Source organism: Vipera berus (genome assembly GCF_964194415.1).
Source record: "Vipera berus genome assembly, chromosome: Z".
In the NCBI taxonomy this organism is placed as follows: Eukaryota; Metazoa; Chordata; class Lepidosauria; order Squamata; family Viperidae; genus Vipera; species Vipera berus.
In genome coordinates this window covers 93971944-93996361 of record NC_138205.1, presented here as the reverse complement: position 1 = coordinate 93996361, position 24418 = coordinate 93971944, and the positions used below count along the sequence as shown (strand labels likewise).

At 37.2% G+C, this 24418-nt stretch overlaps 1 protein-coding gene across 1 annotated transcript in view; it reads right to left on the bottom strand.

Annotated features, from left to right (window-relative positions):
* Nucleotides 1-24418, bottom strand: part of IGF2BP3 (insulin like growth factor 2 mRNA binding protein 3) — a 61896-nt gene that overhangs the window by 5735 nt on the left and 31743 nt on the right. Inside the window, 8 exon segments of the mRNA XM_081344157.1 lie at nucleotides 419-550; nucleotides 1591-1665; nucleotides 5951-6070; nucleotides 10587-10718; nucleotides 11677-11812; nucleotides 17180-17302; nucleotides 18869-19003; nucleotides 20169-20453. Of these exon segments, the coding sequence (XP_081200283.1) occupies nucleotides 419-550; nucleotides 1591-1665; nucleotides 5951-6070; nucleotides 10587-10718; nucleotides 11677-11812; nucleotides 17180-17302; nucleotides 18869-19003; nucleotides 20169-20453 (1138 nt within the window).

Sequence of the window (24418 nt, the reverse complement as noted above, 5' to 3'; positions counted from 1 at the left end):
TCTTTTTCATCCCAGTAAAATATATTAACTCCTGAAATAGTTATAGTCCACACAATCCTATTTTTCCACAGAACCACAACAGTCTGGCTGTTTAAGAGAACATTTGGACATTATGAGTTGTGGTGTGGATTTCTTTTAATCTTCATATGTGTTTCTGTAATTTTTATATTTTATTATATTTATGATATTATTTATTTTATTTTATTTTATTATTTTCATTGGAATTTGTCATCCAGAATCTATAAAGTTGGACACAACATATATGGCAACTAGAAATAAGTCCATAAACAAGCAAGCAGGTTTGGTAGCTAGCATTGGGAGAGGAGAGTCTCAAAGAATCTGTTCCTTGGCCTCAAATCAGACATTTTTTTTTTATAAGATAATCTGGTAAAATATTTTTTCATGTTCTAATACTTGCCGTTTTGCCACCTTTGCCAATAACTCTGCCAGCAGCATAGGATGGCACTTTTATATGAGCTTCAAGTTTCACTTCTTCTTTAGGTCCAAAGAAATTTTCTTCTTTAAGTTTCCCATAGATTCTCCCTTGGGCCTTTAAGTAAAAAAAACCCCAGTCAATATTGTCAAACACTAAATTTCAGAACATAGTGCACAAAGATGAAGACTGTGATCTTTTCCACCATTCCATCCTTTTCATTTTCTTCTATCAAAATAACATAAAAACAGCAGAAATAAATCCCAAACTTTAAGAAGTCTTAAACAATTTTTTTCCTCAATTAGCTGAAGGATATTAGAATGTGATTTCCTAGAAGGATTATGGAACATTGGAGATGATTTTCCAGAGATTAATCTGCAAGCAGCCAGTGGCACAGTGATCAATAGAGTATGCCTCCCAAGATCTTTTAAAATCACCTTTTTGGAAGATATAATCTCCGATTTGAATGCTGCAACAAAAAAATGCCCAGTAATAAACATTATTACAAATTGGCCATAAGTGAAGAAATATGGGTACATTTTGCTTCATGCACAACATATCCAAACTTTAATTCCAAACCAGTTTGCCTCAGATAACTGTTTAAAATGTAGAAAGTCCTCCATATCATACTATTGTATAAAAGACTTTATATGGCCTTTATTTAACAGTAAAACTGTACAATTTTGGCACTGGTATCATTTTTTAATGGAATTAAGTTTTCCAATTATCCTCAACATTTATACCTTTAAAAATCACAATGGCAGTTTTAGTTTACTGGGCAGCATTTTTGTATTTATAAACAGCTTAGTAGTATCTGATTATCTACTTCAAGCAGAATGTTGAAACTGTTCAAAAATGTAGTGGTGCACAGCTTTTTGGCTATTCAAAATGCTATAGTGACAGGTACCCATTGTTTCTCTAACCCAAGTGTAGGAAAACGTCTCAGCAGATGAGAGCCATTCTGATGGCCAAGGGCCATAGAGAGTTTTCCTTTCCATGATCTAGAAATGAAATGAAATCAAATTTTTGGTGATTTGTCACAAACGTTAGGTTGATGATTGGGAGGGTACTGCAAAACAGGGGACTAAGGTAACAAATTATTTGCATATCTCTGCTGTACAAACAAACAAAGAGCATTAAAAACTTTAAAATGATACCTTGAATTGTGCCTCAGGTGGTCCAGTAATTATCACCATTCTCAGTTTGGCATCCGGCCCTTCAGGAGGTGCTATCTGGAACATAAAAGGTAAAGATAAAGGTTCCCCCGCACATGCGTGCTAGTTGTTTCTGACTCTAGGGGCCAGTGCTCATCTCCATTTCAAAGCCGAAGAGCCAGCGCTTGTCCGAGGATGTCTCCGTGGTCATGTGGCCGGCATGAATAGACGCCAAAGGCGCACGGAATGCTGTTACCTTCCCACCGTAGTGGTTCCTATTTTTCTACTTGCATTTTTACGTGCTTTCGAACTGCTAGGTTGGCAGAAGCTGGGACGAGTAGCAGGCGCTCACTCTGTTACGCGGCACCTGGGATTTGACCTGTCAAACTGCCGACCTTCTGATCGACAAGCTCAGCATCCTAACCCACTGAGCCACCATGTCCCTATCTGGAACATAAGTGGGTATATTTAAGAGATCATTAGATCCTCTTCCATTCCCTGGACTCTATCAAATCAATCAATGTTTATTATGGTCAGAAATCAGCACTACAAATAAAAACATTAAAAACAATGATAATAGTAAAAAAAATAAAAATAAAAGGCAATAGTATATTACGATTGGTGGTGGATTGTCAGTGGGCAGTTAGTCTGCTTAATTCTGCATACCGCATAACAGAATTTGGCCACATTCAGAGAAACTATTTTTTATTGATGTGACAACAGTAGTTGTATGTGGGAGAGATCAGTATTTCCTGGGTATTTTATCAGGTGAGCTGTTATAAATTGAGCTCGTGGGTCCTTATAGAAGACACAGTATAGCAGGACGTGAACTATAGCTTCAATGGCCCTTTGTCCACAGGGGCAGTCTCAAGCTCATATGGTATTTTTTTTCTATTGGCTGTCCAAAGCTGCTGGGGAAAATGGATTGCAGCATGCTAACATTAATGGCCTTCAGATTTTTGGGATGGTTATTGTTGCTTTAAAGGAGAATGAAATCTTATTTTAAAAAAATACACTTATTTTAATTCTCAAACACATTGATTAAACATCTTTTCATGAGAGTAGGCTTCCAGGTAAGGTCCATTGGTGGACTAGATATCGCCAAACAAGAGAGATCTGGTTGTGGCAGCGAATGGCAGCCAGCAGGGATTTCTGAGTGGTAAAGTTGTTCCAGATAAAAGAAAAACTAACAAATTGTCCAACCTGCCCCCTCAACTGCTGCTTCTCATGACAAGATGGAAGCTTTTCTTGAGAACACAGTTTAATCATAATAATAATAGTAAAGTTGGAAGGGACCTTGGAGGTCATCTAGTCCAAACCCCTACCAGGCAGGAAACCCTATATCATTTCAAACAAATGGCTGTCCAGTCTCTTCTTAAAAACCTCCAGTGTTGGAGCATTCACCACCTCTGGAGGCAGGTTGTTCCACTGGTTAATTGTTCTAACTGTCAGGAAGTTTCTCCTTAGTTCTAGGTTGCTTCTCTCCTGGATTAGTTTCCATCTGTTGCTTCTTGTCCTGCCTTCAAGAGCTTTGGAGAATAGCCTGACTCCCTCTTCGTGGCAGCCCCTGAGATACTGGAACACTGCTATCATGTCACCCCTCGTCCTTCTCTTCATTAAACTAGTCATACCTAATTCCAGCAGCCGTTCCTTATATGTTTTAGCCTCCAGTCCCCTAATCATCTTTGTTGCTCTTCTCTGTACTCTTTCTAGAGTCTCAACATCTTTTTTACATCGTGGTGACCAAAACTGGATGCAGTATTCCAAGGGTGGCCTTACCAAGGCATTGTAAAGTGGTATTAATACTTCATGTGATCTTAATTCAATCCCTCTGTTAATGCAGCCTAGCACGTGTTGGCTTTTTTGGCAGCTGCAGCACACGGCTAGCTCATATTTAAGTGATTGTCCACTAGGACTCTGAGATTCCTCTCACAGTTGCTACTATTGAGCAAGGTACCCCCTATGCAATACCTGTACATTTGGCAGAAGGTCAAGGGAGAAACAGTGTGCTTCCATACACAAGGCACAGCTTTTTAAAGGATACCAAACCCTCAAACCCTGTTTTAAATACAATGAATTGAAGCCTTTGAAAACAGTGGGAGAAAGAAAACTCTGTGACTCTTAGAATTTTCTTTCTGAATTACAGAAACTAAAGCAAAAATGAAATACTTTTAAAAGATTTTAACACGGAAAAGAGCTTTACAAGATTTTGATTAAAAAAGTTATAAAACAAGGACTGCACAAATTTGAAAAGTAGCATTTTGGAAAAAGTACTTTTGGTGCTATTTGGAATTAAACAAACCAACCATGGGCATGTTGATTCTTCAATATCAAAGGAAAAAGACAACTGGCAGAATTTATAAAACAAGGAAAGGTGAAAGCAGGAAAAAAGGAGACACCTGCTTTTTATTCGTATCTTTATAATTGATTTACTTTTATATTATAAATATTATATTTATATTATAAATAAAATAATAGCAACCATTGGAAAAGCTGCAAGGCTTGATGAGGCATTGATAGAAAAGGAATTACTGCAGAAATATTACAAAAGATGTTTAAAGAGATAAGGAAACAGGTAGCTGAATCTGTGACGTATTAAAAATGAACTGGCTATTGAAGTTAGAATAGAAGGAAGGTTTATAAAGATGAAGAAAGAAGATGAAAGTAGAAGTTATAAAAGTATGAAAGAATTTATAGGAAATATTAAACAAATTTATGAGGAAGTGGAAATTTTAAAAAGTAAAATAGAAATAGCAAACAGAGGAATGGAAAAGAATTTTCCTTCAGACTTAAGAGCAGTTCCAGAGGATCCTGGAAAAGACAGCAGAGACAGATTGTTCAATTTTTCACAAACTTTTTGGGATGATATAAGGCAGCAAAAATGACAAAAGTGTATAGAATTAATACACGATTTTCAAAATTAAGAAATGTACCAAGGGGTATTCTTGTGTACTTTGTCAGAAAGAAGATTAGACCCAGGTTTTGCAGCAGCATTTTATTATCAAACTCAAGATTAATAATGCACATGTGATTGTACTTAAAAGAAATCCTGATCAGAATACTGAACCAATTTTTTTTTTTACTAACGAACTCAAATAAAAAAAGATACCATTTTGATTGGTTTAGAAAGAGTGATCTCCACATTTAATCATGTCTATTATTACTTGCAAAAAAGCTAGAAAATCTTAGGTTAAAATAGATATTATGATACAAATAATTTTAAAGATTAATGTTCAGTTGAAACCAGAACTCCTCTTGCTGAGACTAATGGACAGTTAGGAAAGAGTTATGAAAAAATGTTTTTTATAATTTCTGCAAGATTAAATTCAGAAAAATTGAAAGACTCTGAAATAGAAGAATGGCTGGTGAGGATGACAGAATTAACAAATGTCAAAACTGACTTGTCTGTTAGAGAAAGGTCAATAAGTACCTTTATTAATGACTGGAAATTTCTTACAAACTGTTTTGCTGCACAAAGAAAAAAATTAACATGATTTATCAGTTTGATTAGAAAGGGGTGACTATTGATAAAAGGAAATTTTGTTGTACTGTTAGAAAGAGGGAAAAAAATATAAATCTACTTCCAACTGTTGTTAAGAAGACCAGAAGCTGCTTCTTTTCTTTCTTTTATATTTCTTTGTACTTTTTCACATATTTCCTCTTTACTTTTATCTTACAAAATTTCCATTGTTTTTATTCTTATAAAATTTAATAAAAATTCTTTAAAGATCCATTTACGGATTTTTACAGCACAGCTGTTAGTAACAATCTTTCTCTCTAAGGTACTTCCTTCTTTTGAATCATATCTTTATGTAAATATATATCCTGCTAACAGAGATCTACCATTTTGGTAACTAGAAATTACTGGAAAAGAATTGATTGTGATTTATTTGATTAGCTGACTGTGAAGAAAAACAGTAGTATTTTTATACAGTATCTTGTATCTCCTGAAAACTAAATGCTTTCAGCTATAATGCTGCAGTACTAGCTTTTTTTTACTCAGCAAAGAGCTAACATACCTGAACTGAAGTGAAATCTAGACAAATGGACTCGTTTTGAATTAAACATTAAAAGTTGTGTGGAAACAATTAAGCTGCACTTCAAAAACATGGCCTAAAGCTTTCATGCTAAGAACAATTATGTAAAAGTCACGACCACCAAGAGGGTTTTAATTTCTTTTTTACAACTTCTATTTCAAATAACTTTTAAAAATGTTCTTATAATTATCGTGTCTTCTAGAAACAGGAAGTACCAGTTATTGCTTGATATGCAAGGTATGGTGTCTGAGGTAGCCAAAGAACAGGGCCTGCAAAAACTTGCTCTTAAGAGTCAAGAAGACTGTGGTATAAATATCTGATATTACCTTAATAGATGCACCTGCAAAACGAGAAAGTTGCTTGATGTGCTGCCCTTGTTTGCCAATAATGGCTCCCACTGCTAAGGCTGGGATAAACAGATGAACTGTCTCAGATTCTGGTTGTTGCTGGAATGCAAAAGCAAAGAAAATACAGGCAAGCTATGAACAACCACGAGGCTAAACTTACTCTTAAGCCAAGATTATACCTATAAATGCATGAAGATGAAAAGAAAGGGCCACATTTACACTTTTTGTCTCTAACAACCTATGCATATGCTAACAATACTTCAATGATTTAGTCTTTGCAAAAAGAAATCTTTGGTTCAGTACCTGGCGTCTGTAACTGTAGGAGAGAAAATGGCAGAACCAGGGGAAGGAGTAAAAAAGTTTTGATTTATTATGTACCCACAAAGTCCAAATCCCCTTGATAGTGATTGGCCCTCATCCAATGATAACCACTTTTGACTGTTGGTTGAGAAGATTCCTGTGCATAGGTTTTAAGCAATAAATCATGTGAGGTCTTGATTTTTCATGCCTCACATTAGGGCAGTCAGAAACTGACAAAGCTGTCAAAAGCTTTAGGTAAAAAAGGTAAAGGTTCCCCCGCACATGCGTGCTAGTCGTTTCCGACTCTAGGGGCCGGTGCTCATCTCCGTTTCAAAGCCAAAGAGCCAGCGCTTGTCCAAGGACGTCTCCGTGGTCATGTGGTGTCATGACTAGACACCAAAGGCAAATGGAACGCTGTTACCTTCCCACCATAGTGGTTCCTATTTTTCTACTTGCATTTTTACGTGCTTTCGAACTGCTAGGTTGGCAGAAGCTGGGATGAGTAAGAGGCACTCACTCTGTTACACGGCACTCGGGATTTGACCCGCCAAACTGCCGACCTTCTGTTCGACAAGCTCAGCGTCCTAACCCACTGAGCCACCGCGTGCCTCAAAAAGCTTTAGATAGCTGTCTAAATTCTGGAAACTAAAGTTCATGAATCTTGAACCAGATTCAGGAAAACAAGAGAGATCACATGAACTAGATAAGTCATCTTCAGCATAAGATAGCTTTTTGTGTTTTCATGTTTATTGGAAATCTACCCCCCCAAGAAAAATGAATGAGAGCACAATATAATGAAGACTTGGTTGTTTGAACATGCCGGCCTGGACTGAGGGATTGGATTTTAGTGTTTAAATTTTTTAAAAAATTAAATTTTAGGTTGTATTTATTACTTAGGGCTATTGATTTAATCTTATTTTAATTTTTATACCTTGCGTGTTGTTAGCGTTTTAATTGCCCTGTACACCGCCCCGAGTCCTTGGAGAGGGGCGGTATATAAATCTAATAAAATAAAAATAAAATAATCCCAAACAAAACTCCTTACGGAAAAAACTCTGAATCATAACATTCTTGCCATAATGACATATCACCCCTTAGATTACTTTCCAGGAACTCTTGTTCAATCTCTCTCAGACAAACATATACACACACTACAATTAAGTAAAAGGAGCTTGAACATATTGTTTCAAATAAACAAGCTTCAATGTGCAATATATTGACAGAGGAATATGGCTAGACTATAATGGAAAAGAATTGTTGTATAATCCAACAGGACAGTGATAGACGTAATTTTCAAATGGTAAACTTATCAGAACAACAGAATAACAAAAGTTGGAAGATTATCTTGGAGGTCTTCTAGTCCAACCTCCTGGTCAATCAGGAGATCCTACACCATTCCAGAAAAGTAGCTGTCCTACCTAACCCTAACCCCACTCTTCTTTGTGGCAGCCTCTCTCAAATATTGGAACACTGCTATCATGTCACTCCTAGTCCTTCTTTTCACTAAACAAATCCAATTCCTGCAACCGTTCTTCATATATTTTAGCGTTCATATCATCTTTGTTATTCTTTTCTGCACTCTTTCCAGAGTCTCGACATTTTTTTTATAACATGGTGACCAAAAGTGGCTGCAATATTCTAAGTGTGGCCTTACTAAGGGTTTATAAAGTGCTACTAATACTTCTCATGATCTTGATTCTATTCCTCTGTTGCACTGGCTTTTTTGCCTACTGCTGCATACCGCTGGCTCATATATAAATGATTGTTCTTTAACAAGATGTATATGAAAAAGAATCATGTGCTCAAAACCCAAGTTTTCTCCATTTTTTTCTGGTTCTCAGGAACATAGCTGGTCATACTTTCTTTGGATGTATATACCGTATATACTTGAGTATAAGCCGAATTTTTCAGCCCACTTTTTGGGCTGAAAAATTCCACTTCGGCTTATACTCCAGTCAACAAAAAAAACTTACCGAGGACTTGTGCGCGGCCGAGGCTTTGGTGCTTCCGGGATCGCGCGCACCTCTCCCAAGCCACCGCCGTCCGAGACCTGCAGGTCTCCGTTCCTCCGCGCCCTGCCTGCCTGCTTCTTTCAGCTGTCTGCCCATCAGCTGTCCATAGGGATGCTGCAAAGCTCTCCTTCTCTAGGCCTTGGACTCCCTCCTGGCTGAAGAGTAGATGAACCAAGCCAGCAAGGAGACAAAATGTTTCTGCAGCTGTTTTTCCTCTGAAGTTTTTTTTTGTTTTTTTTTTAAAGTAATCTCCGAAGGTTATGCCAGAAAATGGAGGACGCTGGGTCTTTGCAAGCTTTAGCTGTCCGCCTGGCTGCCTGAAGGCCGCCCTTTTCAGGCAGTCTGACAGACAGCTAAAACTTGCAAAGACCCAGCGTCCTCCATTTTCTGGCACAACTTTTAGGGATTTATTATTATTATTCCTACTACTACTATTACTACTACTACTACTTCAGGAGTAAAAAGTTGCAGAAAAAAATTCTCTCCTTACTAGCTTAGTTCCTCTACTCTTCCATCTGGAGCCAAGGTAAGATTTTAAAAAGGGATATTGGTTGGAAGGCAGAGGGAGAGTTTAGTTTTAGCATCTAAAAAAAGGGGGGGGGGGAAATCAGCGAGTACATCCCAACCAGCTTTTTATGTTTTTGTTATTGAAGAAATATGGGGGAGGGGGAGGGGTTCTGGGGTGGGTTGGGGAGGGGATAATATTGTAACTTCAATAAAAATTTTCAATAAAAAAAAAGAAATATGGCTTTCTGGGGGAAGGTGGGGAGGGCGTTAAGGAAGGAAAGGGTTTTTGGAAGCTCGTCCTGAAGCTGCCTTTTGTGCAAGGGGCCTTTTCTCAAAGCCTAGAGAGGCAGCTTTGTTGCCTCCCCGTAGACAGCTGATGGGCGAACACCAAAAGCTCCAAAAGGCTAGGGAACTAGTCCCAGAACACCTTGGTAGGAGGAAGGGCAGAGGCAGAATTGGGAAAGAGGTAAGACAGGGTTTTCCTTCCCAGATGTTTCTCTTTGGCAAGACAGCCAGCTGTGCTGAAGCCCAGTATCTGGGGGTGGGGGAGACCTGAGGCAGGCGGGCTGGTGCTTGCATTAGGCCTCCCAGGATCTCCCCCACCCTCAATTAATGACCAGTGCACTCTTTAATGAATGCACTGAGGAGAATACGTATGGCTGGTCATTACTTGAGGCAGTTCATTTAACATTATTTAATGGCAGTCTCCATTAGGGTCACAACCTGAAGACTATCTGTGCAATACTTATCAACAGAATGTGTGGCTGGTACAGTCTATGACATATCTGTTTTTTCCCCCTCCTAAGCTTATACAAAAGCTAACAGATGTAGCAGAAGAATGCCAAAGCAATCAACTAAAGAAGTTGAAAGAGATTTGTGAAAGGTAAAAACTACTTAACAATTCTTTTGACTACCATTCTAGATGTACTTGGAGGGGAATAATCCCCTGTCAGGACAGAGGGAGTCACTTCTGGGTGAATGTGTATAGTGAGACCTGGGGAGGTTTGGGGAGGCGCCCAAACCTCCCCAAACTTCGGCAGGAGGAACGGAGACCTGGGGAGGTTTGGGGAGGCGCCCAAACCTCCCCAAACGTCGGCAGGTCTGCGCGGAGGAACGGAGACCTGCCGACGTTTGGGGAGGTTTGGGGAGGTGCGCGCGGCGGCTTGGGAGAGGTGCGCGCGATCCTGGAAGTACCGAAGCCTCGGCCGCGCGCAAGTCCTCGGTAAGCTCCGGGCGGTCACTTGCTTCGCGTCTCCTGAGGGAAGGGGGGGCGACTGGAACAGGCGTGTTTCCTCGCCTGCTGGGCGCCGCGATTTGCCCGGGGAACGCGCGGGCCCCGAATGGCAGCGTGGAGTGAGGAAGCGGACAGCCAGGGCTTCCCCGAGAGCCGCGGCCACACAGGGTATTCCTGTGTATTCAGGCTTGCAAAATGGCGGATCGAGCCTCTGCTGGCGGCAGAGGCTTGCAGAGCGCGGATCCAGCCTCCGAGGCATGCAGAACGGCGGATCGGCTTATACTCGAGTCAACAACTTTTCCCAGTTTTTGGGGGTGAAATTGGGGGTCTCGGCTTATACTCGAGTCGGCTTATACTCAAGTATATACGGTACTCTTCTCTAAATAGTCTGTGAATTGTCATTTTCTTCACATGTTGTGCTATTCTAATTCAAGATTTTTATATCATAAAAAATCACGCTAGATATTTCCATTAAATCAGGGAAACCCACATATTTTCATGCAATGTATAAATGGGAACAGTTATAATCTACTGTGCAAAATATAGAAAGAGCTAGAATTACCCCAAACGGAGGATATGAAGAGGAAGCAGTGGCTGGAGCAACACCCACTGTGGGAGGTGGAATCCCTGAAGAAGAAGGCGGGAATAAACCCAAGGCATTCAGATTTAGCCCTGGAATTAAATGTGCTTGAAGCTGGAATAATATGGAAGATAATTAATTCAGCAACTTAATTAAAAAATATTTACTATTTTAAATAAAGGATTCTTTTTTGCTTAGTAGTCAAAATGTAAATAATTTAAATGGAGTGAAATTTCATGTAGCTAATTAATTTAAAAATTAATATCAGAATCTTTTATCAACATTAACCATATATACACTACAATTCTGACAAAAGCAACTATTGATTGGTTCTATGAAATAATGTAACATAATGAAATATTTTCACTAAATATTATATCTTTAAATTTGCATGTTCTACAAGTTTAGCCTTCACAGGTAATTAAATACATGAAGAAAGATTACAACACACACTAAGGAGAAATAAGAACTGTCTTCTTAAAAGAATTGAAATTATCATGAAATCACCTGAGGCTAAAATTTTCTACTTATTATGTCTTTGAATATAATGGCTTACAGCACCTTTCAATCGCAATAATCAAGAATGAATGCACTTGCAACTGGAGTACCTAACTAACTACTCTGGACCATTAGTAAAGCATCATAATCAATGCAGTAACATGACCCATTTAGACAGTTACGACTTTTTTCTGAATCAGGTATTACCTGAAAAAAAGACATCCCTTTAAAGAAATGCTGCACTCATAAGCATACATGTTCAAATAACGTTTTTCAAATTATTTTCAAAGACAGTAAGTCTACCTTAATAATCAGGAATATATAAAATTCTACTTCTGACATTAAAATAGAACTAAGCAGGCAAGGCTTTTCTAAGGTGATCAATTGGACTCTCCAACTGTGAAGTACTTATTTGGATTTCTTTAATATGTATTCATTTTATTAGATTTTTCCAATAGAAAGGACAAAATATAAACTTTTGTCCTGAAACTGATTTAGCTCTATTGTAATTTTTTGGACAAACACTAAAAAAAAATGATAGCAAATTTACACCCCTCATAAGAAATGCACTTACATTCATAGCAGCAATATCATTTTCATATGACTCCCTGATTTTCTTCATTATTTCCTCCTCAGCCTTGGCACAAGTGTCAATACTGCCTTTAACTGTAATGGTTCGTTCTGGATTATATAGTGTCAAGTCCTGCAATCTTCATAGCAGAAAGATGTGAACTGATATGCATGTAATAGCTAATATATGAAGCTGAAACTGAAAATAATTATTTTTCAAATGAACCTAAGTATTTATATTTCTTCAGATAAAATAGTAGACAAAGCTTTAGAATATAGAAATCCTAGTAACCCAGGTTCAAGAATGCCTGACTGTCAGCCAATCCATTTTCATGAATGATATAGTCAACTGGAATGCCAGTAATTTAAGAAAATATAGTCCATTAGTTGAGTCATGTCGAGACATGGATTGGTTGAAAAGACAAGCATATAGTATGCAAGAAGCCAGTAGGATGTAGCCTCCCTTTTAACGTCTTCTACCTTCAGAAAATAAAGTTCAACAAGTTTCTACTCTTCTAAATCTGATTATTTAAGTGTACGGGTTGTATTCGTGTATATTAAAAACCACATATTTAACATGTCATCACATTGCTCAGTGTTTTAACATTTTTAAGCTATACTATTACTTTTACAGCTGCTATAGGGATAAAAGGCTTCACTGTTCAATTCATGGCTATTGATATAAGCAATTTATTGCAAAATTGAACAAATCCAGAAATGTGTACAATTAAAAAAAATCAAAACATGAGTCTTTTGACAATAAAACGCACTAGGATAAAATTTCTTTTCCTCTTTCACAAATATATGGATCCTAATCTTGTTCCATCTAACATGCAAACACATACACATACACATATAACAATTATTAAAACAGATTGAACACAAAATGTATCTTAACTACAACTTACTGGTCAATTGAAATGATACTACCTGTTACAACTTTTCTATTTTAAATAAAAACCTCCCTCACGAAAGTGAGGATCAACAGTTCTCTGTGCTACTGACTTACAAGAGGGAAGAAAACCTGTGACTCCCCTGGCTTTCCAGATGCAGACCTTTAAAATGTATAGTTTAAATCAATTCAGCATCCCTGTGGAGTTTACCACCGAATACTGGACTTACTGCAGAATGTGTCATGGAGAGTTCCTCCTCCCATGTACTTGGAAGCAAAGCTGATCTTACTAGATTTCCTGCCTCAGGAGGTGGGAGGGAGTTCCCACCCAGTTTGAGAGCTGTAGTCCATTGGGTGCCATAAAAAAAATTAAGAAAACTGCACTGAAGTGTTTTCTTTTATTATCCAACAACTCCAACAAAGAAACATAAGAGGAACAATGCAGAGAAATGGAGAACAAAACAAAAGATTTTTTTTTGATTCTGAGGGGCACAGGGAGCTTGTGATAAAGAAAGATGATCTCTTAATAATTTGCAGTAGCCCTCAAAACTGAGATCGGTGAAAATAGGTTGATCTCCTTTCTTTCAAAACTGTTGGAAAACACTGCCCCTTTACTCATGTATCGATACCTACTATTAGAACTTGCTACAAAATTATGTACTACTATGTAAAAAAGATTTGAGGGAAACATCTGAACACAGTATGGCCTTACATAGATTCCCTAAAGGATGACGCATTGATGTCTCAGACATCCATCCTTTCAGACAAGGATGTTTGCAGATTCCTTTAGCTCAAGTTATTCTTCACTGGTGAGTACAATGCCATTCCTAGCCCAAAGTTATATTAGATATTACCAAGGTGTGCAACTTTTCAACAAAATGAAGCCAACACTGACGTAAAACAAAATGTATCCCCATCTCACCCCAGTAGTTTGGATTCTTGTATAAGCATCCAATCCTTTCTTCTTTCAAGTATCAAGACAGAAGCAAGAAAGACAGTTAATACCCAGTAGCACACCATTTTGACATAAAATATGAACAGATGTTTCTGAATGACTATTTTGTTTTAAGATTACTTACACTTGTAAAACAGTGTATCTTTTTGCATCTGTAAAAAAATCGGGTTCCATCTCCAATTCTATGAGCCAATGCAGCTATGTCAAGACAAAGGACCAGCCCCAAGCAACTTAAGAACAGAGTGAAGAAGGACTCTATAATTTTCGTGAAAATCTCAGTAACAAAAACTCTAGTAACATATGCAACATAGTATGCATTCAGGCAACAGCAATTTCTTTGAAACACAATTACACTGGGAAATCTGAAGAATCCCTACTGGGAAACAAAGTACCATTCCCTGTGGGCTACCAGCAACCTCTGACATTCCTTTCCTTGAATTTAAACCTTGAATACTGAGTGAAACAGAGCAACTAGAGAAGCGTTTGACCCTCAATCCAGATTCCTTTTCACATTCAGACTGGAGGCATTTAAGTAGATTTTTGTTGCCTTCATAGCTATTTCCTTTACCTAACCCAAACAAGAAATGCAGCATTCCTTCTCTGCCTATTCCCAGTACTGAGAAAAAACTGTTCACAAACTATTCATTTTTCCAATAGAGAAGTCGTCTTTTAATTGCATGGTAAGCATATCAGGAACGGGGGATGATCCTGTCAAAATCAGATGCAGAACTCTAGCTGGAATGACCTCTCCCTTTGTGAATGAGTAAAACGCATAAGAGACACAATACCTCTATTGATAGTTTTGTATTGTGAGATCATGATAACGTGGCAGGCACTTTACTACACATGGGATTATAGCTGAGAAAACTACACTACATTCTTTCGAACTGGTACCAAATAATTCTCTCCTGAGCTTGCTAGAGCCTAGAAATATACGTACACTGGGGGAATAAGATTTCTTCTGGAAAAACAAGATATGAATTTGGAAAATAAAGATGAAATCTCATTCATCAGCTCTATTCTGATATGACTCAGAAATTACAAGGCCTCAAAGGTGATTATGAAATTTGAGTCATAGTCAAACTGAGTCAAAGTTTACTAACATTGAAGAAAAACAGCAGCTGTTATTTTCCCTTACATGAGATTTATGTAAGAGAATAATAGCATCAGTTACTGTAACTTCATAGCGGTTGAACAAAAAAACACAGTGTTGAAATAAAAATATTTAAAGGACAATAAATTGTTTTAAAATTGTAAACAATCACAAATATAGATGCATATGACATGAAAAAAATGTTTTGTGAATCAAACAGTTTTGGCTTTGACATTTGGCCAGTTCATTCATTCAACACTATTTGATTCTGCGCTTCAGCTAAGACAAATTCTGGTACAGTGAGTAAGACAAGGCCTTGTCCCTCTTTCCACCTAATCTTTCTCAACATAGTCTATGCACCAGCCCATTCTAGCTCCTTCCTTCTCCCTAGACATCAACATGGTTTAATTAAAATGTGGTGTACCTAACAGGCTTATTTACTCTTTTCTCATTTTTCTTTCCTTCTCCTTAACTACCAATATAAGCCTCTTCTGAGCTTGCCTTTTCTGTCCTCTTATTTCTGGGCACTCAAACTGGCTGTTCCATGGTTTGAATGTTTTACACAGCCTAAATTTAAAAAAAAACACGTTTGAAACCTGAGCCTTATTTGCCCTAAGAAAAACCTAGCAGCTGAGTCACAGTCCCAATGTTACAAACCTTTGGGGGAAGCAGTGAAGCTTCGCCAAGGGCCCTAACTGTGCAGCTACCAAATGGAACAGAGTAGCAAGGCAGTTTATGCAACACAGCTCTTGTGAAGCCCATCTTTCAATGCTTCCCCCTTTCAGCACACATATGGGGTTAGGGATGCCCCCACCCCTTCTTTCACTGATTCCCTCCTCTCCAAATAAACCATCTCCATCTGAGGTCTGTCAAAAAGGAAACATTCACTCATCCATCTAAAAAAGAAAAGCCTATCAACAATTTCTTTGGGCAATGCCCTCTCCCCATTTGCTGAACATGCTGTATGCTGAGTGCACTCTGAGGCTGCTGACAGATTGATTTTGATATGCATTCCCCATTGTATGTGCACTTGCTTACTCTCTTCTAATCCATTTCTCTCCAAATAATAGAAATACAAGCATTAATTCTCTTCTTGTAAATTATCTGTGGGGGTAAACATTCTAAAGGACAGGAGAATAATTAGGAAGCAAACAAAAGCTAAGGTGTGAAACTTTAGTACTCTTGTCATTTTCAAGAAAGTAAAATGTGGTCATGTGATCTCTCACTTAGCAACTGCTTCACTTAGTGACAGAGTTGCCAATTCCAACTGTAGTTGCTAAATGAGGCAACCTATACCTTTATCTCCAATAATCAGCTCAGAGCAGGTATGAATAACTGTCATTACAAAAATTTTTCTTTGAACCTGTATGTGTTTTGTCTGCTTTTCTTTCTTCCAAAAGGTCCATGTTACAAGAATATGCAGGTACAATAGTGGATTTGCCACTTTTATCACTACCATGGAAAGCTCAAAAGTGATCTATTCCATTACATTCACTTCTGATTTTTCTACCACCATCATACTAGGTATCTTTTCAGTCATTTCATTTCCCACAACTCCATGGAAAATAAAGATCTGCTTGGAATCAGAAACTAGGAAAAGGCCTTACTGGAGCAACTTCATCCAGCACATTTTTTTCTTCCCTAGGTTACAGAAACTGGCTAGGTGCTCATTGGAACTTTTTGCCAGGTGGCCAGGAAAATCTTCAAGTGCTTTCCGGAATTCTTCTGAATCCATTTGCAGTACACTATTCTAAAGGGCCTGACTTCCATGCAAAAGTTCTGATCTTTTCATCTGCAATTTGATAAGGAAGTGATCTGACCACAATAAAATGTCAATGTCCTTCATCTTCAGATAACATCTCATCTGGTCTGAAGTAAAGACCAGCTCCATTGTGCCTTGCCATGTGTTGCAGGGATGGAATTACCTGCAATAAACTCCATGATCCCTATGGAGGCTATGAATTCATAAGAGCCTTCCTCAGAACATGGAAGTTGAAGTAACCCAAGATTAAAAGCTTTAGAAACTCCAAACTAGTGCAAAAAACTTCCATATTAAAAAGTAGTAATGAAAAATATGAAACTTGATAATATACAAATGAGTATGTTATGAATTCTAGTCAAATTTAGAGACAATAGAATGCACTGCATTGGAAACATTAATATCCCTTGGGAATTCTGTAACATTTTTCAAATGCAATATTTTTATTATTTATTTATTTTAATCCCATTTATATCCCGCCCTTCTCCGAAGACTCAGGGCGGCTTACAATCTAAGCACAAATCAAATGTGCTTAGCAATATATTGAACTGCATACCTGAGAAACTAATATATATGTCATAATCTTTATTTGCATTTATGTGCATAAAAATAAGTTTATGATGTAACAGATGACATTTCTATGCAAAGAAAATATATTGATTATCGCATAGACATAACCTAATGGAATTAGTAACTCTGTGAATGCAGTTAATACTTTTTTTCCTAAAGCCCTGCTGGCAATTAGTAGTTCTAAGAAGTATATCAAGATTGACTTGTTATATTCTTCCTTAAAAGACTAAATACTTACGGAGATATTGTGATTTTAGTGTCAGTATCCTGTTCAATTTTTTTCAAATTCCGTCCCTCTTTACCAATGAGTCGGCCAACAAAATTATTATGTGCCAGTATCTTCAAGGGAATGTCGTCTGTGCTGTAAACATTCCAGACATGTGTATAAATAAAAGTCACATAATTTATCAACCACAAATTAAGAAGCAGAGTCATTTTTCTATGATCAAGTTTGTAAAGTTTATTATATAAGCAAGAAATTCTCAAACTATGTAGGAAAATTAAATTTCCTCAAGAATAAAAGTTGAAGCTTTAAACCCATCATTTCCAAATTGCTTTGAATATATTGCTATGTACAGCTAGTATAATTTTACGTTTTCTAAATGTAAGTTTATCTAGAGTATTACATTCCTCATACAAATGGCATTCTGGATACCTTAAGGGTACCTCTAATAAGTGTGTAATATCAATGAAAACTTTATTCTATATGAAACTGATAGATTTGAATAGTAAAATAGTAACCCACTGAGATTTAGAAGGCTCTGGACTAAAATACTGATTTCTTACTCAGGAATATGTTTGAAATAAGGCTTAATTTTAAAGATATTTGTTTGCTGGAAATATACTACAGTTTTTCTATTATAGTTAGAATGGGTTTTCTCATAATTGAACTCTAAAGCAATTTATTTCTTAGTTCAATCAGATTGCTTATATTTCCAGGGAGAGAAAATTTATCATTTGCTTTTCATAATATTTCCTATCTCTAATAATAGACTTCTTTTATATTCAGTAATCATAATCTGCTTAGGACAGGGCCCCCCCAACTTTTGGGCACCGGGGACCAGTTCCGTGAAGAAGTTTTTTCACGGACCGGGGGGGAGGGAGAAGGTCATGTGTTCCGTGGCCTGCTGCCGGTCCACGGATCAGGGGTTGGGGACACCATCTTATCACAGTTTAGGAAAGAACAGAATATGTTTAGTACTATCCCACAATAACTAGATGAGCTGTTTGATTATAACTGATGCCTTTTACTACTGAATTAACAGAGATGTTAGAAATGAAAGCCTCATACTGTGGTTAGTTGCAGTAATTTCAACTATTATTAAAACTTCCATCGTGTTTCAACTGTTACTGTTCAATTTATACAACAGTTGAGATGACTTTTGGATACTATTTAAATTATGATTGATAAAAATATTGAGAAGCACTCTTTGCTCATATGTATTTCATTTGCTAGTTTGAAATGTTAAGAAATTTGCTTGAAATTCTGGCATCATTTTTTCACATGAGTATTTACATCTATCTCTATATTTTAACTGTACAAAATATGCTTAAGAAATAGCTAACTTATCTTCCTCTTTTGTCTATTTTTTCAATATATATATAGACAGGATTAAGATGTAATATTCCTTTGTATATGTTTGCCATACTTAAGTATTTGAGATAGATGAGAGAGATAGATGATAGATGAGAGAGAGAGAGAGAGAGAGAGAGAGAGAGAGAGAGAGAGATATCCCTCTTTTGTCTATTTTTTCAACATATATGGACAGGATTAAGATGTAATATTCCTTTGTATATGTTTGCCATACTTAAGTATTAGATAGATAGATAGATAGATAGATAGATAGATAGATAGATAGATAGATAGATAGATAGATAGGCAGGCAGGCAGGCAGGCAGGCAGGCAAGCAAAAACATTTTTACTCACAATTTAGTGTCCTGAGCTTCCTTTTGCATTATTTCCATGATAATTTTACAAGCAGTTGAGCATCCTTCTGGAGTAGAATGGATTGTGATTGGTTTTTCAGCAGCTCCTGCATTTTCTTTACGATGAATATCAATCCTGAAAAGAGGGGAAAAATCTCAAAATATTTGTGAGTTTCAAAATCTGAGTCCTATGAAAATAAACCAAATGGAACCAAATTGTGATACATTCAGTTCAATCCATTTGGTCTTGTTGCCTAACTTCATTTAGCCTGCATCTGCCCTAAGATTAATGTTTATACAGAAGATGTTTCTCATCAAAAAGCTCCTTTGAGTCCTCAAGACAGTAATTTGTATATATTTTAATCCAATCAAATTTTAGACATAGTCTCTATTAAAATAAGCTTGGTTCCATGGAAATGATTTGTCAGTATTGTATTCTGGGATATTTTTTTTCAGCTTCCCTATCTGAAAGCCCTGTAGCTTTCAAATGACCTATTATACTTACCTTTTTAAAGATCAGCCACAATAACTCATATTCACCCATTATTTAATATATACAGAACAACAATTTCTATATTTTCCCTGCCTTGGGACTTGCAAAATTTCAAACTCTTTTCTCTCCTTGTAGTGCTAACATAGAAAATCAAGCCTTGATCAACTGCTTGCCATCCATCTGAATACTTGTCGTACTCCACTTCTAGAACTACATTAATTCAGGGTCACTTTCAGACCTACCACTCTGTGTGACTGAAGAACACATTTTGGTTCAGTGAAGAACAGGATGTTATGCTTGGCTTTTAAACAATCCTAAAAATTCACTCAAAAATGGATGTCGAAATAATCAATAAAGTGCAAAACCTGCAATCAGTGAATACAGCTAGAAAAACAGGCTTCAGTTTTACTTGCTTGAACAAGGACAATACAGCAATAGTACAATGAAATGCAAAGTCTTCATTGGACATTGTTCAATGCAAAAATACTACCTCTTCATATTGGCCTTATGCAGACTCCATTCTGCCAGATTATAGTTTTGATAACTGGAAACATTTTACAAACATCCATGCTTCTCTTATTCATACAAATGCATCTCTTCCATCCTCATTTCACAAATTGACTATTCTTTCAAGATTCTACCTGAACTTGGTTTCAACTAACAGAAGTCTATTTTTTTATTTTTAAAAAAATCTTTCTTAAAAGAAGTGAAAGTATATATTAAAATATCATACTGAATTCACTTTTAAAAATGTTTTAAAAAAAACCCTACCTCAATTAAGTTTGTTAAACTTCACATAGTGACTTACTTTGACTGTGTCTGCTTTGTGATGTTTCTGATTGTGGCCCCTTCTTTTCCAATAATAGCTCCTACGAACTGGGTTGGAACAAGTATCCGTAATGGAACATCAGACTGTGGTTTCTGTCTTGTTGCTGCACCTGGTGAACCTTGTCTAGGGGGACCTCTCTGCCCAAATCCACGTCTACCTTGAGGATGCTGCTGAGGTGGTGGTTGGGCTGCCATTTCATCAGGGATATATGCAACTTTTAATGAATAGTTTTCAAGCTGGAATCCGTTCAATTTTTCTATTGCTCTGTATAAGTTTACAAAGAAAGTAAGTTGTTGCAGATGAAGCAGCAGAACAGCCAATCAATTATGGTATAGCATTTCATTGGGAATGGTAAGCTGTCCCATCTGGCTCATGAGGTCATAAATAACCCTTCTCTTTATGCCTAAAATATTATCTCCTTCCTTCCTCATGGGGAAACACCTTAAGATGACTCGAAAGCAGCATTAATAGCAACTTGAAGCACAATTTCTCTGAAGTTCTGCCTTTTTTTTATTTCCCTAGAGCAAAAAGTACTTTAGAAGCCAGCATCTGAAAGTGTTTCCAGTTCTAAAGTGTTTTGACTGTTGGCTTTTGAAGAGCCACATTTAACTCCTTTCTCTTTATAGATAGGCAGAAATTGCCAAAAAAGAGCCCTCTGGCAAATGAAGATGTGATTGGCTGGAAACTTAAAACTGCTTATCATTGGCAGATAGACAACATGATAAGAGGAAGGACTCTTGTCCTAATTTATGACACTACAAGTAGAAGGAAAAGAACTGGACTTTGGGCTGGATCCCATTCTCCAGCATGCTCAAGAAATTCAAATTCCAAGTATAGGTAATCCTCAATAACTGTCCTATTTAATGATCATTTGAATTTACAACAGAGCTTAAAAAACAGGTTTACAACTGGTACTTGAACTTAGAATGGTTGCAATATCCCTCTGGTTGTGGTTCAGGCACTCAGCAATTGGTGCACATTTGGGACATCTGAAGTGTCCCCCAAACCATATATGATCACCATTTGTGACTTTCACAGCTGGCTTCCAACAAGCAAAGTCAATGGGGAAGCCAGCAATAACTCACAAGTTGTGGTTATGTGATCATGCTTAACAACCTTGGGTAATATACTTGACAACTACATAACTCATGTTGTAAGTTGGAGAAGATCATCTTTCACAAAGAAACAACACTTATCAGCAGAGTTGCCAATCCCAATTATTATTATTATAATAATTATTATTATTCTTCTCTTTCTGCTTTTTCCTTCATATTATATGACTGTTCAGACCCCAAATCTGAAGGTAAGGTTTTATTGCCTGCTCTTAAATAAAGCCTTTGCCTTTTAAAACTACAAACTACAAATCCTGCATGAATAGGAAAGATCTTTTTTCCTGCTCTGCCTTCCCCAAATAACCAAGTTTTAGAAAAGCCTATTTTACAATTAAAATATCTAATCCAACATCTGTCAACTCAAAACATGAATTTCTTATTGAGTTCCCCATTTATATTATCATGCATCTATTTAAACCATTTGTCTTCCTAACAGAACAATTCCTGTTTCCTCCATTACTCATTTTTGAATCAGTATAGCAATATATTATAACGTTAATCCCTTACTCATACCAAACTCACCTCAGATGAGAGGATTAAATACAGCAGTGAAAGCATCCTTATTTTCATTCTTTTGAAGGGCAAACAGCCAATCTGACTTGGCAAACTTGCTCTTTCTCCCTTTTTCTACTTACATGCAGCTGTTCATGAACTGCACCTGGCAGCCTGGAGGCAAGTGTTACTCACTTAGGCAAATATCTAATTACAATAATGTATAAATTAATTTAAATTATCAATTGGTTAGTACTGACCAATTTGTAACATTAAAAAAAACACACCACGGTATACTTGAAACCTAATTAACCAAACAGCTAGTTCACCTTTTCTTATATGAAAAGTGAATTTAGGAAAATAGTTGTGACTTTAAAATCATTGCAAAATAGTACACTACAAAAAATTCATTAAATATCTGTGAATATTGTATTCAGTATTAAAGTTTTAATCCACATGCATGGGCATGCACCTGTGTGTGTATGTGTGTGTGTGTATGTTTGTGTGTATATATGTGTGTATATATATATGTGTAGTTTATTAAAGACTACTAGTTTGTAGTTTATTAAAGACGAGAACCAGACAGGAAGGTGGCTGGCAGAAAAAAAGGACTGAGCACATGTAGGGAGTGGGTTCGAAAGCACGTAAAAATGCAAGTAGAAAAATAGGGACCACTACGGTGGGAAGGTAACAGCGTTCCGTGCGCCTTTGGCGTCTAGTCATGCCGGCCACATGACCACGGAGACGTCCTCGGACAAGCGCTGGCTCTTCGGCTTTGAAACGGAGATGAGCACCGGCCCCTAGAGTCGGAAACGACTAGCACGCATGTGCGGGGGAACCTTTACCTTTACCTTTATGTGTGTGTGTGTGTATATATGTGTGTGTGTTTGTGTGTGTGTGTGTGTGTGTATATTCGACACAATTCTAACATCTTTAGGAAGTAGGTTTGTAGTTTATTAAAGACGAGAACCAGACAGGAAGGTGGCTGGCAGAAAAAAAGGACTGAGCACATGTAGGGAGTGGGTTTTTATACCCTTTATATGTGTGTGTGTGTATGTGTGTGTATGTGTGTGTGTGTGTGTGTGTGTGTATACACAGTCAGGTCCAGAAATATTGGGACATTGACACAATTCTAACATCTTTGGCTCTAAACACCACCACAATGGATTTGGAATGAAACAAATACAATGTGCTTTTATATATATGCAGCAGCTTACTTCAAAACTGCACCCTTGTGAGTGACATGTACTGAAAGCAAGGCCTACTAAAGCAGGGGTCCCCAACTCCCAGTCCATAGACTGGCACTGGTCCGTGGCATGCCAGCAACTGGACTGTGCAAACCAGAGAAGCCCTATCCATGGGATGCAGGCAGCATGCAAAACCACGTCTCCTCCTGCCCCCAGGAAAACCTTTTTCTATGGAACCATTAACTGGTGCCCAAAAGGTGGCAGGCCACTGTACTAAATAATCTTTCAATAGGCAAACTGTTCCTTGTAGGGAAATGATCTGATACTACATTGTTCATCCAACTCTTACAACACACAATTCTAGGAACCTTACTTCTAAAAGGGCTCTTTGAAAATTGTTAATTGCATTAAATGGTTGAGGAAAAGCAAGTGTGAATGTGTAGAGAACCATATAGAAGAAAAAAAAAGTTATTATTTTCAGTTAGCCACTAGGTGGCACAGAATTCCATTTTAATAGATTTACCAAGCAAACGTAGATATCAAAATATTACAAGTAATAAAATTGGTGGGGAAAAAAATCCAAGCAGTAAAAGTGAATATATGTGTAACTATTTTACACATCACTATTTGTAATTTTATGGTATTCTTTGATGCAATGTTGAGTCAATATCACATTTTTTAAAGTTAATGTATACTTTCTGCAACTGTTTATCGCCAATAATACTCTAATATTATAAAGGCTATACACCCTTGATTTATGGCCACTTAGCGTTTAAGAAAAAGGGGGCTTTGCAGATATTCTCAATCATCCAGGTCATAGTATTTTTTTCCAAAAGCATCTGGACATTCTTGGTGCTTTGAAAATGTTTCGCTTCTCCATTGAAGAAGCTTCTTCAATTCAGAAATTGGGGGAATTGCAACCTGGATTTAACGTTCCAGCAGATTTTTCACTCACCCAGTGTTCACATGACCGCACTCTGGATACTCAGCAACATGACTATATTTATGCTCAATTGCAGCATTCCACAGTCATGTGATTGGGTTTTATTTCAGCCATAACTTCAAGCTGGGATCAAGTCCCTTTGTTCAGTACTGCCATAATTTCAAATGTTCACTGAACAAGCACTAGTAAGTTGAGGACTATCTGTATACCATAAAATGTGATTCCTCACATGTATATGGCACCATGATTTTAAGCAAGTATTCTCAACTTAGCAAGAATAGGGCAGGGCATTTAGACAGATCAAACTTTTACTGGTGCCTACTACTGCAGAATTTGCTTATAATAGAGTGACAGGCAATTCTGAACTGTGGTCATTTTATACAAGACTGTACAACCTGCTATACCTAGTAGAAGTCCAATTCCTCTGTTAATGTGTGCATCTTTGGCAGGAGATTTTAAAATACAAATTACACCAAATTTTCAATAAACCATTGC